General features: G+C 41.3%; 1 protein-coding gene across 1 annotated transcript in view; it reads left to right on the plus strand.

Annotated features, from left to right (window-relative positions):
• Sec24d (SEC24 homolog D, COPII component) overlaps positions 1 to 18,866 on the plus strand; it is a 97,235-nt gene that overhangs the window by 28,227 nt on the left and 50,142 nt on the right. Inside the window, exons 7-8 of the mRNA XM_034499565.2 lie at positions 1,086 to 1,197; positions 6,677 to 6,804. Coding sequence (XP_034355456.1) covers positions 1,086 to 1,197; positions 6,677 to 6,804 — 240 coding nt within the window. The remainder of the gene's footprint in view (positions 1 to 1,085; positions 1,198 to 6,676; positions 6,805 to 18,866) is intronic.

Consider the following 18,866-nt stretch of genomic DNA (forward strand, 5'->3'; position numbering starts at 1 on the left):
CAATATTCTTGGAACCGACGATGCCAGCACCATCTGTGCTGGTTGAGACTGGAGCAGGGGAGAACACTTCAGAGTTGGTTCAAAGTCAGCATTTATCTTAACAATGGGAAACTGTGTATCTTTTAACTTATATTCCAGCCTAGATACTCTCTGTGGTTGCCTTATGCTCATCTTTGAGTTTTTATCTTTGTTGTTGTTTTATCGCCCCCTTTCTGTAGAAAGTGAGAATCTGGGGTGGAAAAGGAGGAAATGGAAGAAGACAGTTCCCTGGGGTTACTTCTTGGTACCCTACGTTCATTCTACTCTGTTTTGCTCACACTTTTTTACCCTGGACAATTATAACAAAAAGAAAAAAATTAAAAAGAAATCTGTTCCAGTCTTCATCAGCAAATAGTATTAGTAGAGAAATAAATATGTTTCTACATTAGATGGCAGCATTTGGGAACCTTTGCTCCTGAGGACTTCTGAACAATAGACACCCATGCTCCAAAATACCTTAGATTCTCTGCATGGGGTGCAGCCGGGGGGGGGGGGGCATGAAAGGCAAGCTGAGGACTAAGACGGGCTCTGAGTTCAAGGAAGGCAGCTTTAGCTCAGATATTATATGTCATTTCTTCTCCATTTAATGATTTTTAGAATTTACTTTTGATTGCAAAAAGTATTTTCTTTTTAAAAACAGTTTCAAATTTCTTTTCTTTCTAAAGTATTTTTCAAATGTCCATCCATGGTTATAATAAATAAAATAAGACATCATAAAGTAAGGATCTCTGAAAGGTCAGGGTCTGAGCTGAGAGTATTATAGAATAGAATTTGGAAACGTGATAAATTTTGGTCTAAAATTGTGAAAATAAATGAAGATAAGACCGAAGACATGTTAGATCGATTTGTCTGAGGAAAAATAAAAGAATTTTTAAAGGACCACCTCTTTCCCCCTTTCTTTCTCGCCACCCCTCCTCCTTTGTTTGTTCTTCTTACTCTGAAGAAGGAGGAGGAAGAGGGAACAGGACCAAGCCACTGTCCCTTTTAACTGCTTTCAGGAAGAGTCGTTACTAAGTTTAATTCCCTCTTAACATCTTGTTTGTCAGATTCAAGTGATCGAGAATGACAGGGCCACCAGAGGTGGACAAGTCTATACGACCAACACCAGGGGCCAGGTGCCTCCTCTGGTCACCACCGAGTGTGTGATTCAAGACCAAGGTATTTATTTTCAGTCACTTTTTGGCGGGGAGGGATGTGTTTAAAATGCCTTACTGGTTTTTGTTGTTGTTGTTTAAACAAATACCTTGGCGCCACCAGTTCCCTATTAGTCCCCCAAGAACCCAAAAGGTGCTGTCAATAGAATTATATTCTCTGGTGTAGTAGTTCAGAGAACTTCAAGTGGTGTGCAATACAATGTATCTGGTTTATTTTTCTTTAAAGATTCAAATTGGGATTTATAGTTTAAGATAATCATTCCCCTACTAGCTTGACTTTGTGTATCATGCTAGGTGTCACTAGTGGAACAGAGGGACTAAACTCTGCCAGCCAGCTCACCTGCTATAGCAACTCTGAGGACACTGTTCTCAACAAGTCTCCTAACATTTTGGTTCTTTGTGGATCTCTCTCATTTTACAGTTAGAGTCCTGGTTCCTTAGTCCTTTTAAAATGTCTTTTTTTAACCCACCCACCCTTCCTTCCTTCCTTCCTTCCTTCCTTCCTTCCTTCCTTCCTTCCTTCCTTCCTTCCTTCCTTGCATGGGTGTGTATGCATGTGTATACATGTATGTATGTGTATATGTGTGTATGTGTGTTTGCATGTATGTGTGTGCATGCATGCATAAACATGTGTATGTGTGTATGTATGCCAAGAGCTCATGTGTAGGTCAGAGGACAGTTATAGGAGTTCCTTCTATTTCTGGGCTCTGAACTGAGGCTGTCAAGCTTGGAGGCAGATACCTTTACCCACCCTCAGCCCCACTCACTCTTTAGAATGCCTTCTCAGCTTCCTATGGGCCCTTTATGTTAGAGGGCCCTGGGCTTAGTCCTTGTTCATCTTTGTTTGGCCACAGTCATTGCTGTAGTGACTTAGCCGACTTCCACAAACCATCTCTGCTTAGAGCTTCTAAAGGTGCATAGGCAGCCTGGACTCAACTCCAGTCCACTATCTACTCAGACTTGCCGTATGACAGACTGCCTAGTACACTTCCCAAACTAGAGATGTTCTAACCCAATTATGACCCATACAACCCTAAAAACCGGCTCCTTTCCTGTTCTTTGCAGCCTTTCAGTTTTCAGGGATAGCAGTTTCCCATTCTTCTCCCCCCCCCCAGACTCACATCTGCATAGCACATGCATCATTCCTGCAAACAGCTATGTTTATTACATCAACATGTGCCCAGAATCTATGCCTCTGTGCTCTATCTCTATGGGGCTTGTCAGAGACACTACTGTTTCTCATTTGGCTGCAGCAGCCTCCTCCTGGGCTTCCCTGACTCTGGTTCTCCACACCAGAACCAGGGAGCAAGCCAGGTCCTGACACTCCTCTACCCAACCCCAGCAGTGATGTTCCATTTCATTTGTAAAACCTTAGGGAGCTTCACGAGTCTACATGGTCTGACCCTGTACCTCCTCTGAACACAGCCTCGGCACTCCTACATAAACAGTTCCTGCTCTTCCTCTGCTAGGCTTCCTGTGTAAGTTTGCCTGAGTGAACTCCTTGTCTCCTGTATGTCTGAGCAAATGTTTACTTTATGTTGTGGTTGACTCTGCAAATATTTAAAATTTCAGTCTTCTACTCTCAGGTACTTCTTAACCAAAGAGGCTATTTTTCATAGCGTTTATCATGTTCCAATGACCCACATAATAAAGTCATTCTTAACTTTACAGTCTACAGAAAAACCTAGGACAGTGCCTAAAATGCAGTAGATATTCAATAAGCACTGATTTTATTCTCGGGTTCTAATAGGTTGTAAGTGTAAATATTTTAGATTAGTACTTTGGCTGACAGTGAAGGCCTTCAATATTAGTTCCCCAGGAGGAGGAGGCAAAAGGATTCCAAGTTCAAGGCTTATCTGGTCTACGGGAATTTCAAGGCCAGCCCAGGCAATTTAGTAACACAGTCTCAAAACTAAAAAGGCTGTGTGTGTATATAACTCAGCAGCATAGTGCTTGCCTAGCTTGTCAGGCTCTAGGTGCTATCCTTAGTACCAGTGAAGATAATTTAAAGCCTAGGGCACTGTCTAAAACATAGTGGACAGTCAATAAACATTTTATTTTTCATTAATACTATGAGCAGCTCATGTATGGATACAGTGTTTTTTGATCATATTCACCCACTTCTCAGATCCAGCCATACCTTTGCATCTTTCCCAAATTCTTGCCCCTCCACCCCCCGAAATGACCTAACACAATTTGTGCTGCCATTATGGGCATAGGGGGATTCACTGGGGTGTGGTTGACCTGCCAGAACCACAGAAAACTGACTCTCCTCCCCCCACCCCCAAAGCCACCAACTGTCAATAGCACCTCAGTTAAGGGTAGGGCCTTTGTTCCCCATGCAAGAACATTAAGATGGTCGATCGTGTACAGGTCACGCACAAGCAACCGCCACTGCTGTGAGTCGTGGGTGCAGTGGTTCTGTCATGGCTAGAAAAACACTATGACACTTGGATCCTCACAACCAAATTGTGACTCATTCAGTTTTTTCTTCCCCCTCTTCTGCAGTGTCTCCTGAGCCTTGGGTGGGGGGCACAGGCGTGAACAATTGTTCTATCTGTGACTGAAAAATCCAGTCACTAACTCTCTGCACTTGCACAGTGGTTAAGTGTCCATTTTGACTGTCATCTGTTGCACCCAGAAACTTCTCTGATGAGGTCTAAGAACTGCGCTAATTTATGAGTGCAGAGGGCATTTGGCAAGATGATAGACATAGGCTTAACCCCAGACCTATGAGATCCCTAATCATGGGCTCTTGACCATAGTCACAGTGCCAGGCACGCATTTCCTCCTGTGAATTAGGCCTGGAATCCAAGAAGAGGGCAGTTGGTTGCCCCTATAACCTTCATGCCACAATTGCAACAATGAGTCTGTCATGCCATGCCATTCACTCAGTGGATCCACAGTTGGGTAAGACTGTTGATAACATTCCCCCCAAATACCCTGAAGAGTGCTTTCTGATACTATAAAAGCTCGCCAATAGGGAAGAAGCTTCCCACTCAGGACCAACTGGATTTCTCCATATTTGTAAGCAAAGTATATGATGTATTCAACAGTAGGATCTTACCATCGAGTTCTGGTGGGAACCAAGGGCAATGACAATAGGCACTGGACTTCAACCTTTGATTTGGGGAGGAACATTATTCATGTAAGGTATTTACACAATTAAATTATTTCATATGAAAAATATGAACTTTATAAAATAGGAGTTTTCAATATTATTTCCCAAACACTCATAGTGTTAATTTCTTCCTATCCATTCTCTTGTCTCTTAAACTTCCTTCCCCATCAACCCCCTTTTCTTTTCACATCACCTGTGCTTTGCTGTCTCCTGCCCCTTGAGGTCTTTCTTCATTATCTTAGTTTGCTTGCTATTGCTATGATAAAGTCCATGGCCAAAACCAATTTGGGAATGAAAGGATTTAGCTGGCTTACACTTCCATATCACAGTCCATCACTGAGGGAATTCAAAGCAGGAACTCAAGCAGGGTAGGAACCTAGAGGCAGGAACTGAAGCAGGGACTGTGGAGGAACCAGCTTACTCCACATGGCTTGCTCAGCCTGCTTTGTTATAACCACCCAGGATGACCTGCTCAGGATGACACTGCATCCGGTGAACCGGTCTCTTCTACGTCAGTCATTGGTCAAGAAAATGCCCTGCAGCCTTACCTACAGGCAATGTGATGGAAACCAAAAAATTAACCAGGATATTCCCTTTCCCCACCAGTGGCTACTTTCTAGTTCCCTGGAGTCTGACAGGTACTTCAAGTCTAACAGGTACCCCAAGTCTAACAGGTACCCCAAGTCTAACAGGTACCCCAAGTCTGACAAACAGGTACCCCAAGAAGAGCTGGGCCAAGGAACAGCCATACTGATTTCCATAGCAGCTGTGCCAACTTGCACTCCTACCGACAGTGCCCAAGGGTTCCCCTTTCCCCACATCCTCACCAGAATACGTGGTTGTATATTTTTTTGTTTTGTTTTAAAATCATATCCATTCTGATTGAATTAAGATGAAACCTCAAAGTAGTTTCAATTTGCATTTTCCTGATGGGTGATGGTTTTCCTAAGGATGATGAATACTTGTAAAACTGCCTCAGCCATTTGTCGTCTTCTGAGACATATTTATTCAGTTCCTTAGCTCACCATTTAATTTGGTTGTTTGTTTTCTTGGTGTCTAGTGTTTGAGTTCTTGTATATTATGGGCAGTAATCCTCCGCCAGATGTGTAGCTGGCAAGATTTTCCCCAATCTGTGGGCTGTTTTCTCTTCAGCTGATTAACAGTTGCTTTTTCTGTACAGAAGCTTTTTTAATTTTATGAAGTCACACTTGGTGACAATTGGTCCTATTTCCTGGGTGACTGGAGTTCTACTTGGAAAGTCCTTACTGGAGCCTAAATCCTGAAGTGAACTCCTTGCTCTTCCTTACCTGAGCCTATATCCTGACATATTCTCCCTACTCTTTGTTTTGCAAGTTCTAGAGTTTGGGGTCTAATGTTGAAATCTTTGATTCATTGGAAATTGGTTTGTAATCAGGGTGACAGGATCCTTATGTAGATACCCAGTTTTCCTAACACAGTTTGTTATGATGCTTTCTTTTTGTAGAAAAAAAAAAACCTAAATTATTCTGATGACTAAAATATTCTTTATGGAGATGTTATTTTAATTCTCCTGTGTGCCATACAATACATATATTTGGTCAGAAAACCTAAGGTATATTGAAAAGTGATTATGATTTTAAAAGTAACATTTCTATTACAAGTAGATTTTTAATATATAAATTCAATTTACAAACTTAAGAAAAAATAAAACAAATTGCAATTATTTTTGACAAAGTCTCACTTGATCGTATGAAATGGTCTACAGATAATTACATGCACATGGCAGATGTCTTAGTAGACGTGGAAACTGGGAACGAAGAGGCGATTGTTCAACTGGAGAGATGGCTCAGCAGTTAAGAGCATTGCTCTTCTACAGGACCCAAGCTCAGGTCCTAGCACCTATGCTAGACAGCTCACAGCATCCTGTAACTGGCTCCTGGGGATCTAGTGCCCCCTTCTGGGCTCCATGAGCACCTGCACAGGTGTTTACCACCATTCCCCACCAGACAGACACTTCCATAAATAAAACTAAAAATAAATTTTAATGAAAAGAAATGACTGTGAACCTAAAACTGCATTCTTTTTCCTCTTTATGTCTTTGTTTTGCGTCTTCCATAAATCTTCTCAAGTCTATATTCGAACTACACTAAAGCCTAGCTTATGAAAAATACTAATAGTAGTAAAATACTTCTTCCCTATTTCTTTAGTAAAGTTCAGTAGTTTTGTCAATGCCCCTGGAATATAGATAACAGAATTTTATATTACACTTTTTTAGAAACAAAGGATAATGTACAGATAAGGGTGAATGGCTTAGATTTTCATTTGAGTATCTTAGACCAGATATGTATTTTAACCAAGATTTGTCTGTGTGACTTTGGTTCAGGCCACTCCAGTCCCCGGTACATCCGCTGCACCACGTACTGCTTTCCGTGTACGTCAGACATGGCTAAGCAAGCTCAGATCCCGCTGGCTGCCGTCATCAAACCCTTTGCTGACATTCCACCAAATGAGGTAAGAGTGAGTAGAACAGATTCAGAAATCTACCTACCTGCTCCGAAATGGGTCTTGACGGGTTTGTATTATATATTATTCCAAACTCCAGGAAAGTGGATTAAATGTATGTGCCAAAAATACCTAGTCAAACAATGCATCTGTAAATCAGAATCTTATAAGCAGTATTACATAATGCCCTGAATACTAATCATGATGGTCTGAGTCATATTTTTATCCACCTTAATAGTGCACACAGAAAGTGTTGTCTAGGAGGATGTTGTCTATGACAAACCACGTGACTGACAGGGAGGCCTTATTCCCATTTCAGGGCCCTGCCATGGAGTTGTTTGGTTGGGAGAAATCCTTGATGTTAATACATCTGCTTTAATAGTTATTGTGCCAGAATGCTCGTTAACTAAATGTTAGAAACACAGCAGAGATAAATCTATGTCGATATGTGTTAGTTTGTAGGAATATCTCAATATATAGTTTAGTGCTAAAACAAAGTAGAAAAGCGGCTCATAGTTAAGATCCGTGGTTATAGGTTGCTGTTAATACTGACGGAGCATTGGCTTGCTGAAGTACTTGATCTGATATCTGGACTGACAGAATTCTGTTCCTCATGGCAACCATTTCTTTTATAAATGTCCTTAGTGATGGCTACTCAAATGCACAGGGAGGGAAGCCTATAGCAGAGAAAGTCTTCTTCCTTCAGCGAGGCTTTGATGTGACTGACCACAGGAGTGCAGCCCTGAGCCTGAGCCGTCCTATTCCATTGGCGGAGCTATAAGTTAGAGTTCCCATTCCCTGCTCCAAGGACCCTCAGTCTCCATCTCAGGTCTCAGGATCCTTAGAAGGAGGCTGATCTACTATGAGGAGCAAAATCTTAGGAAGAACCTTTGAGGTTTCAAAGGTTTGCACCAGGCCCAGTCTCTCTCTTTTGCCTGCTGCCTGAAGACCAGGATGTAAACTTTCAGCTACTGCTACAGAGCCATGCATCTCTACTCTCCACCATGATGATAATGTACTAACCCTCTGAAATTGTTAGCGAGCCCCCAATTAAATAATTTCCTTTATAAAATAAAAGCCAAAACCAAAGAAATGCATGACTGAAAGCCAACGTTGATTATATTTCAGCAAATCCGTGTAGCCGTGTAACCTCAGTGCCTATCAAAACCTAAACTACCAGGTTACCCTAGAGAAGTCCCTCCTGCCCCTCAGCCATTCCCACCCTCCACACCACCTCCTGCCCCTCAGCCAGTCCCACCCTCCACACCACCTCCTGCCCCTCAGCCAGTCCCACCCTCCACACCACCTTCCTTCTTTGGTATCCACTGTTCTGACATTTTCTGTGACAGATGTGAATTTCTCATCTCCTCCTATGGCTAAGGTTACAGAAACACTGTGCAAAGTGTGGTTTTCTCTCTTCCAACACAGCGAGTTTCATGGATCAGCGCCTTTCTTTTTATTTCTGAGAAGTATTTCATTGTACAGATATGCCAGTCTGCTTACATAGTATTTTATTGGTAGACATCTGGGCTTTTTCTACCTCATTAATAAAAGTGCTATGAACATATTGTACAAGTCTTTCTATGAACATACGCTCGTTTTTTCTTAAGCTAACATCCACAAAATACACCTCAGCTAAGGTAATACTCAGTGGTTTTGTAAGAAACTCACAGACCATTTCCCAAAGTGGTTACATAATTTTGCTCACCTTGTACTAACATACCAGGTGTTCCACATCCACCCCAGGGTTCAATGATGTCTTTGCTTTAATGTTACCAATCAGGATGAGAATGTGGTAGACTCTATGAGATATTCTTTATTTCAAGGTCTTTGATTTGAGCAAAATTTAATTTGAAAATTGTAGACTGACTATTATGCCACTCATATGCACATCATTAATAAATGTTAATACTAATTATATTGTGATTTTAAGAGAATGAACACATCCTAGGTATATGTAATTTCTAGTTTCCTGAGACACATTCATTTTTCCCCTCCCCTTTCTCTAGGGACAAACACAGGTACACTTGATGTTTATCCTCACCTCATGACAATATTATTCTTCACTTAGCTGAGATGATGACATTTGAATTATAAAGTGTGAACAGTCACAGTGAAGGATCCACGTCACTTCCCCCACTGTTGCCCCACTGCCGCTTTTCAGACAGCTCTTACCTATTTCTTGAGATTCCTTTTACACTTAAAATATGCATATTTCTAAAATAGACATATAAGTATATGTATTCCTCCCTTGACAAAGTCAGTATGTAAATTACTATATTAGCGCTGGCACGGCTGTACGCTGCTCTCAGCAGTTCTGTTTTTTGTTAGTGTGTGGTGCCCTGGGCCCAGCCACAGTTTGCAGAGCTGCCTTGCCCTTCACAGCAGAGAGACACACCTATCGGAAGAGAACCGTGGTTACCACTTAGTAAGAAAAGCATCCTTACTTCTGTGTGTACACAGGTTGAGACTCACACTGATTCTAAAACCGCTGAGCTTTGGCAGCCTGAGTCCTGCCATTGAGCAGCTGTGGTCTCATCAGTGTGCCTGGAAGAGCCATGGATTCTTTCCTCCTTGGGGTGGGATTGATGAAGATGGACTTTTTCTGCCTTGCCTTTGATACCTGTAACTTTCATAATCGGGAGAAGAGGAGTTTTTATCTTAAAAGCTACACTAAGAATATAAATAAGTATAAATATAAATAAAATAAGAAAACACTGCAGGTAGAAGTTCTGTCGTGTATCAAAATTGTGGATGTGGGATTTTGGCCACTGACAGTGACCTTGTTGGGTATCCTGTGCTCGCTGCAGTGAATTTGCCTGATTTTTAACAAGGCATGAATAAAACTACCCCTAATCTCCTCCTGAGATAGCTAACTTGGATCAAAATCCCTAGAAGGGGGTTGGGATTCAGTCAGTAAGGTAGCAACTTCATAGGCATGAGGACCTCAACTGTGACCCCCGGTCAGGGCACAGCAGTGCAGATTTGTTACACCAGGACCTGAGCAGAAGAGGCAGGGGACTGATGGAGGGCTAGTCCAGCTGAATTAGTGGGTTTCAGGTTGAGTAAGGAACATTGTACCCCCAAAATAAGTTGACAGCAATGGAGAAAGATACCCAGCCTTGGCCTCTGTTCTTTGTACACATGTATACATACACATATGCATGTACTCCCATACACATACCTGCAACATACACAGACATGTACTCACCCAAAGAGACATGCACATATGCTTGGAACAGAATAAAACTCAACAGTGGCTTGCTGTTGACGTGTGACTCCTTAGCCTTCTTATTATGTTTGTTTTAGTAGGTTTTTGTTGTTGTTTTGAGACAGGGTCTCACGTAGACTGGCTTTCATCTCACTATATAGCCAAGGATAACCTTGAGTTTCTAATCTTCCTGAGGGAATAATGTGGTATGGGCTGGACCCAGAGCCCCATGCACACTAGGCCAGCACTTGGCCTGATGAACCACACTGCTAGCCCCAACGTCCCCTTAATATTGATAACATTGTTAATGCATTTTAATATTAATAATGCAGTATTCAATAATTTGTTTCAAAAACCTGATATTGAAGGAGATTTTGCATGTTGTTGGGGAAAAAAATCTTTCAGCCATTAATCCAAGCCTTGTCCCTAAATTATACAGACATTCTATCAAGTCTGAATATCTGCTTTTTGTATTTTAAGTCAATAGTTTTACCCAAATGCTCTCCACCCTCAAGGCTTCTGTGCCAACTTGAGCTCTCTGAGCTTTTAGAAGCCATAAGCAGGTGAAGTTACACTGATTGCTGACTTTCAAACTCTGACTTGGGGAGAAGCTATACTTGAGATTAAAAGTATATTCTTTCAGTGTTTGTAGACAGTGTACACTGAGCAGCTGGATGTGTTTGACGGTGCTGCCTCCTCTGGGCAGACTCGTTTTGCCAGAAGCTCTGCCCTTTTCCTCAGAGCATCAGAAGATCACTTTGAATGGACAGATGTGAGGGACACCACCCCTGTTATAGCAGTGTCTCCTTGACAAAGAATTGTCTACCAAAAAAAGGCCATGTTCATTTTCGCTGATTGAAATAGAAGTAACAGAACAGGGGTGTGACAGGGATGCTCAGGCTCCAGGGAGTAGGTCTTGGAGAGCATATTTTGAGGAAATGTCTACTCCATGGCGTGGACCTAAATGTGGAGATTCACTGGCCATTGACAGTGAAGAAACACTGTTGAAAAACAGTGCCAGCCAACCTGAATGATTATCCCCATTTTAGAGATGAGGAAACTAAGGCAGAATTAGGTGTGTTGTAAAGGTCAGCAACTAAGTTGATCAGGTACCAGAGTTCTTTAAAGACATATTCTCTCATTCTATCTATCTATCTATCTATCTATCCATCCATCTCCCTCTTTCTTTCTCTTTTCTCTCTTCTCCATATCTCTGTTACTATTGCTATCTCTGTTTCTCTCTTTCTTCCTTCCTTCCTTTCTTTCTTTCTTTCTTTCTTTCTTTCTTTCTTTCTTTCTTTCTTTCTTTCTTTCTCATTTTTCTCCCTTTCCTTCTTCCCTTCCCCCTTCCTTTCCCTCTCCCTCCCTCCTTCTCTCTCATTCTCTCTAGCCCCTCTTCCCTCCCTGCTCCATTCAACCTATAGTCACACACCCAGATGCTTCTCATAGAAACCCCAGGTGTAAGATATGCAAAAGTGAGTCCCTGCTCTCTGTGCCTGTTCACTCTGCTGGATCCCAGTCGGCATTACTGTCTTTTATCTAATGGCTCAGGTTAGAAGCCAAAACTCAAATATAGCTGGCAGTAAAAACAAACAAACAAACAAAAACAACAACAAAAAACCCCCAAACATGAGGGACAAAGCTGTTTTGTGTTTTATTATGGTTTTTTTGAAACAGGATTTTACCATGTAGACTAGGTTGGCCTCGAACTTACAGAGATCCACCAATTTCTGAGTGGAGCGCTAGGGATTACATGTGTGAGCCACCATGCTCAAGCCTCAAGACAATAAGTTTTAAAATACCTTTCTTGGGACGAGAGAGATGGCTCGGTGGGTAAGAGCACTGGCTGGTTTTCCGGGGTCCTGGGTTTGATTCCCAGCACCAACACGGTGACTCAGAACCATCTCTAACTTTAGTTCCAGTGTATTCAATACCCTCTTCTGGCCTCTGTGGGCTCCAGGCATGCACCTGGTTCACAGGCATACATTCAGGCAAAAACATTTATATACATAAAATAAAAATAAATTTAAAAAGACTACCTTTCCTAAGCAAACGGATTGTATGAGTACGGTTTTCCATATGAATATCATTCAGAATTAGTTCCCCTTATAATGGCGACTTATTGTTTTTGGATTTCCTAAATGGTTAGATTTTATTTGGTGTGGACTAACATGACCATCATCACTACACTGTGTAGAGCCTTTCTGAGTAATCTCCTGGTTTGGCATCTCTCAGAAGAATTTATGTAGCCCAGCTTTTTAATCGTCGGTTCTGTTGTTGGACAAAACCTTTAAAAGTATGCATTGTGTTAGCAACGGCCTATAAAAATAACCCTTGCCAGGCAGTTATTATCAGAGGCTGTTCCTGCCAGCATTTGCTTTGGAGATGGCTGCTGCTTCCAAGGGCAGGGCTGGTTCATCACTGTCTAATGTGCCACACTGCGTACCATAAAGCCTTAAGTTTTAGACTGTGTTTTCAGTGGGGCTCATCTCTATGTTCAATACAGTTAACCCTGAAGTATATTTTTCGTCAAGTTACTGATCACATATGCAATTTTGTTAGATCTTTTCTACTTTTGATGCAGTATTTTAAAAACTGAGGTGGAAATCCTCTTGCTGTCAAGTACTAAAAGACTGAAAGTCATAAATCCTTTCATTTGGATGTTTTTCTGTGAAGTATGAGATCTTTACATTTTGTTTATCCATCTAGGTAGATATGTAATGAGTAATATGGGTTATAGTCCAGATGGCTTCTGTTCTGTCTATGGCTGTGTCTGTGTACTTTCTCATCATTAGCTGATATAATAATAAGATCATTTGTTTCCTGTTGTGTTAGCAGTGATGGGCTCTGGTCTGTAGCGCTACACTTTGCTGATGTTATCTTTGTTACTTTATGCTAGGAACTGAACTAGACCTTAGAGCTAAGGAGAAAACTCCAGCAACTCTTGACCAGCTCAAGAGAAATTTGCAAACATACAGCTGCTTTTTTTTTTCCAGTGTAAAAGTGGGGTCTATAAATGTACTCTTGTTTGTATGGTTTACATATGGGGAATGTTTTATCTGAGATGTGCTTTAATAACGAAGCCTGTCTACTGTTTGTTTGTTACTCTTTTAGTCCTTTCTCTGAGTGATTTCATATTCTTATAACTCATTGTATATAAAGATGATAGCCTTGGAAAGAAATAAGAATTATGTCCAAGAGTTGGCAAATGGTGTTAACAGAAAAAGGAAATGAGCCTAGTACCAGTGTATTCTGCCAGGAAGGTCTTTACATCGTGTGGAGGGAACTGATTGTCATGGTCATGCATTGACTTCCCAGCTAGTCGTGCATGCTTGAGGTGACAGATTATGGCAGAGCAGATACTCTGTTTAATACACCAGAGGAAAAACATTCTGTCTCCCTAGAGCACAGTTTATGTCAGGATGACCGTGCACATCCATCCTCCTTTTGGGAAAATTACAGTTTGTAAAGTACATGTCACCCTCTTCCTCCCCTTCCTTGTCTCTGTTCTCTTTTATGATGAGACTCTACAGGCTTAGGCTGTTTAACCTCTGTACTATCCCAGGGCCAGGGATTGGTGCTGCTGGAACTCTGATTGGAAACAGTTCTTCAGGCTCCACTGGGCTGGAAGGAGCTAGCCAAGGAGGTTTTATTTGGTTAAGTATGAAGAAGGACATTCCTTTTTCTTTCTAAGGGCAGTGGGCCCTTTTGTTCCTCTGAGTTTATGAATGAACTTGTGTGTGAAGCCAGATTGTCATATTCCCTGAAGACCAAGATAATCCAGAATTCATCCGTGAATAAGGAGGATCTCCTTGAACTTGTATAGACAAAGTTCAACTAAGTAGCAGGATTGTGGTTAGTTTATAGGTCTTTAGGCATCAAATTAGTATTTTCAGCAGAGCTACTCACTATGGGTCTGCTGCTAACTGGGTTGCATGAAGTATAAGTTTGTATCATATAGTGGCCATTTTGCTTTATACTTACAAATGACTACAGACTGTTTATAAGTTTACCTTCCTACAAATTCTGTGCGTAGTAAAAACATTTTGGAATCTGCTTATTAAAATGTATTTTAATAAGCTTATCAATATTTGTGAAGAACTGGCTTAGCTCAGTCTCTCACTTATTAATGAGAAAGACTAGGAAAGGACAAACAATAAGACAGTTATGAAGAATCTTAAGATGTCTAAGGAAGTGTTCAAAATTGACTCTGTTCCTCAAACCATAGCTTATGGCAACCAAGTGCTAGAAAACCAGGCGAGGAGCCCAGAGGTGATTGCAGGCCTCTGCTAGGGTTTGCTGATTGCAGGCTGCTGCCGGGGGCTTGCTGTCGGGACCCTGGGCCCCATTCCTGGGTCTGGGCTGTTATAGCTGCAGGACTAGAAAGCCGTTGCTGCCTGTCACTTATCCAGTCTGCTGGGCATCCAGCCTGCACTGCCTTATGTTTATATAATTCATATGTTATTAGAAATTCGTGTGGGCAAATATGCCGCTACTTTTATACATAAATATCTATGTTCTATCAGTAAACTACTACACAATATTGTGGTCTCTCTAGTTCCTTTTATAATTTAAAGGAGACTAACGACTTAAATTATTTTTGAACAGATGTTTCAAAATCCCGAGTTGACCCTAAAGGCATGTGTTATAATATGGTCCAAGCTTTACTGCAATAGTTTGCATATGTTGACCAAAGGAAAAACCTGGAAAAGTAAAGTGCATTTACTAAAATAGAATACTAAGAGCATTTGGGTGCCTCAATTGTATAAAGTTACTTTGAAACGGGATCTTAATCTCTTGGTGTTTTGTCTTGTGACTGTGCTGGGAACAGGTCTGGCAGCTGAAGAATGCGGCCACCCCTTACAGAGCTGTGCTAGCATGCTATACCAGACTGTGGTGAAGCCACATTTGTCAGGGCAAAGCTTGCTTGAATTCTGTTTAAGTTACGGTTTAGAAACAAATCATACTGAGCCAGTTTTCTCATTCACAAAGGTATTCTCCAGAATTTTTCTTTTTCTTTCTTTCTTTCTTTCTTTCTTTCTTTCTTTCTTTTCTTTCTTTCTTTCTTTTTTTTTTTTTTTTTTTTTTTTTGTTGTAGAATGATATCAGGAGAAATAAGCATTAGAGAAAAACACCTTGCCATGCTTTAATGTACAAGGAAAGTAAGTTTGTGGTTTACAGCCTGGTTGAGGGTACTGTGTTCCACAGCCCGAGGTTAGACTAGAGACCAGAGGTTAGACTAGAGACCAGTTTCTCTGATAGGAGCTAAGAGGAGCACCTGAAGGGGTGCTCCCTAACACATGCTTGCTTTCCTCCTCCTCCTCCTGCTCTTCCTCCTGCTCCTCCTCCTGCTCCTCCTCCTGCTCCTCCTCCTGCTCCTCCTGCTCCTGCTCCTCTTCCTCTTTCTCCTCTTCTTCCTCATCCCCTTTCTTTTCTTTCCCTTCCTCCTCCTCTTCCTCTTCTTTCTCCTCTCCATTTGTTGTGGCCTTTAAATTTTTTTTTTCTGTTTTTAAAAAATGACTTGATGTTTTTATTTATTGTTTGGAAATTTCACATAATACAACCTGATTCCACTCACATCCTAGTCCTTCCCAGCCCCCCCCCCCATAGCCTCCCCAAAAACAAAAGAAGAAAAAAAGAAAGACTATTCCAAGTCCAGTTCGTGTTGCCCGTATATTTACTGGAGCATGGTAAAACTTGCAGTGGCCAGTCCCCTAAAGATAACCAGGTCCTTCCCTAAACAGCAACAAATATAACCCGCTTACTTAGAAGCTAGGGGGTGTGTATTGATCAGAGGTCCATTTGGGAATTGGGAGTTGGTTCTCTTCGTTTGTGTGTGTTACAGGGATTGAACAAAGAGCTTCAGGCTCAGTGGTAGGCACCCTCACCTGCCGAGTGTCATCTTGCCTGCTGCCACACTGTTTATCTTCTAGATATCAGTTTGGATCAGGAGAGCTTTCCGAGCTGGCTGCCCCCTTCTCCTCAGCACCTCTCCTCACACATGCCTCTCTTGTGAGCTCATGAGTTTGTGTTTGTATACATGATAAATGTCCTTCTACATGCTCTTACAAACGTAGAGACCATTCTGGGTTTTCTCCCTATTGCAGTTTCAGCCTTAAAAACCATTTTAGTTCTAGATACTATGTAAATGTTATTACAGGGTGTCTCCTACATGTAGACGCACTCTGCTAAGGTTCTCACTGTTGAGATATGTGCTCGAGCGATCGCTGTGCATCTCTCTCGTGATGTGAAGGCTGCATCTGAGAAGTACGTTTGTGGTGTGGATGTTTTCATGGAAAACAACCTTGTGGGGACACATTACACATCGTCTGCCTTTAGTCCCCTACCAGGAAAGAGCACTGCACTGACTAGGGTGGCTGTTGCTTAAGGCATTTCTTTGCAGTAGAAATGGTTTAGGCTTCGCTTTTATTCCGATGCCACAGCATTTGTTTCTGCCGCTGTGAAGCTAGTCAGTGTTTATACGTGTGCGCATGTGCGGACATGCGCACATGGGGAATGCTATCAGCTACATATAAAAGAGCATCTAAAGTTCTCATGGTTTGTTTGGGAAAATAAGACCATCGTTGACTTTTGTTTAAAAGGCAGTAAGGACTCTTGACTATAAACAGGATATCAGTACCACAGTCAAAACATCCGCAATTCATTAAATCAAATATCTAGTCAGTGTCCAAAGTTAAGCAATTCTCTCGCACATGTGTTTTAGGCACATTATTTCAGTAGTGATTTAGGTTCATAACAAAGATGAAAATCTAGAAGCCTCCCATGGCTTCCTGTTCCCACACAGGCATAACCTGTCCCAATATTAAACCAGATGCAGTTTGTGTGTTAGGGTTGATGAACCAGGAGTCATTGCTTTTATCAGTTGGAGTCTGTGCTTTCCAGTACGGTGCATTGGCTGTGGGGGGATCTTTAGTGTCATCTGTATCCTTATTGTCACACCTCACTGCCCTCAAATCCTGTGGGCCTGCTTATCCCTCTCCGCCCACTGGTTGTTTTTCTCTGCAGTTTCCTCTGGCCAGAACGTCCCCTAGCTAGAACTGCCCGCATTTAGCCTCTTCAGCTCGACTAGTTTTGTTTGTGATCTGATGCAGCAATTTCCTAAAGATGACATTTCCCGAGTAGCCATGATTCAGGAGTAAACAAACCACTCGTTTATTTGAGCATGTAACTTTCTCATGGCATCATTGACTTTATTTAAAAATAACAAAGTCTTGAAATGACAACATACAGAAGAGCTATCAGTGTAAGTGTGGTGTAGACGGATTATCCCCATAGAGACCATCGACTCTGAAGATCACTTTCCTTAACCCTAGGCTGGGCTGTGGAGATAAAATGAAACTTATTACACTCTCTGTGCTGAGATGAGACTTAGTTTTCTTTTTGGTTTACAGCACTTCATACTATCAAGTGTCCTTTATAGTTGGAAAAGGGTCTTCTAAGCTCTTTCTCTAAAGAATTTCAAATACATGACCTTATTTTTTTCTTACAGGAAAAAGATAGGGATAATGTATGTTAGCTTATACTTAACCAATTTTTATTATGTTTTTATATAAATTAAGAGCCATCTTTCTTATTATAGCTCACTATTGATTTATATAAAAATATAAAGTTTCTCTAGATGCCTTCAAATGGGTGACACACCTTTTTATATAATTTTTTTCAACACTTAAAGATCTTATTTTCAATTCTGTCCTCCAACTGGTCCTTGGCTAGATGCCCACATCAAATCATCTCTCCAAATACTTTGCTGGGTCATGGGAAGGGAACTGCCAGTCCATAGTTACAGAAATGGTTAATTACCAGTATTTATACTGTTAGCATGTTGAACTGCATGCATCTTGGAGTCCTGTATTTTTCCCACTCTGAATGAAGTTTGAGAAAAAGTTTCAAACAAATGTATTATTTTCCATAGATGTAATTGTGAAGACAGATGGTGATTTAAGTTATGCCTCTTTATAAGAATAAGTTTCATAATTATATAATCACATCTTCAATTATAACAGTATTTTAATGATCATGAATACCACAATCCATACAGTAAACATTGTCATTTGATTGGTGGTTTATAGGCAGTGTCCACTTTTGTGAAGGGTAATTGATTGATTACCATCTTATTTCAAAATGAGATTTCAGAATAGCCATTTATTCAGTTCAATACATAGTTGGTGTGCATGCAGTCTGGGCTAGGTGGTGTTCCGGGCACTTAAGATTTGTTAGTGAAAAGAAGGCAAGGAATTTGCCCTGGAAGAGCTTCAGTTCTAAAGCAGAGAAGTAAAACCTTGCCAGATTATTTAACACTGTAAGGAAGAAAAATCCAGGCAGGGTAGGGATGGGATAATTTCTTGGATCCAGCTTTAAATTAAATTGGATGGGTGCTCAGCTAGGCCGAGCTGACACAATGCCCTCACGTGGACCATGAACAGATAGAGGATGTTTGGAGAGGTTTTCATAACTGGAAAAGTGAGACCATGAAGGGGATCTCCCCTGACTGGTGATTCTGACAAAAGCAAAGGCAGTTGCTTCAATCCTTTCAACTTCTGTTTGAGGAAGAGATACCTAACAGATACCATGTATCCTATTAGGGAAGAAACACACTTGATTCCAAGGAGTTTAAGTCCAAGATAAGCTTTCCGTGTCCCTGGAACATCGTGTGTTGTCTTTTCAATTAAGCATGCCTTTTGCAAGTGGCCTGCATTTGAACTCTCAGACACAGTTCTCTTTTAGAGATAAAAGCCCAACTATAGTTGGTCAAGGTTTATGAGAGGTGGAAGGGGATGATATTGAACTTCAGAGTTCCTGTGTGGTGCATTCATTGTGCAGAGTTTACCCAGAAGTTTCT

The sequence above is a fragment of the Arvicanthis niloticus genome, chromosome 4 (assembly GCF_011762505.2).
Source record: "Arvicanthis niloticus isolate mArvNil1 chromosome 4, mArvNil1.pat.X, whole genome shotgun sequence".
In the NCBI taxonomy this organism is placed as follows: domain Eukaryota; kingdom Metazoa; phylum Chordata; class Mammalia; order Rodentia; family Muridae; genus Arvicanthis; species Arvicanthis niloticus.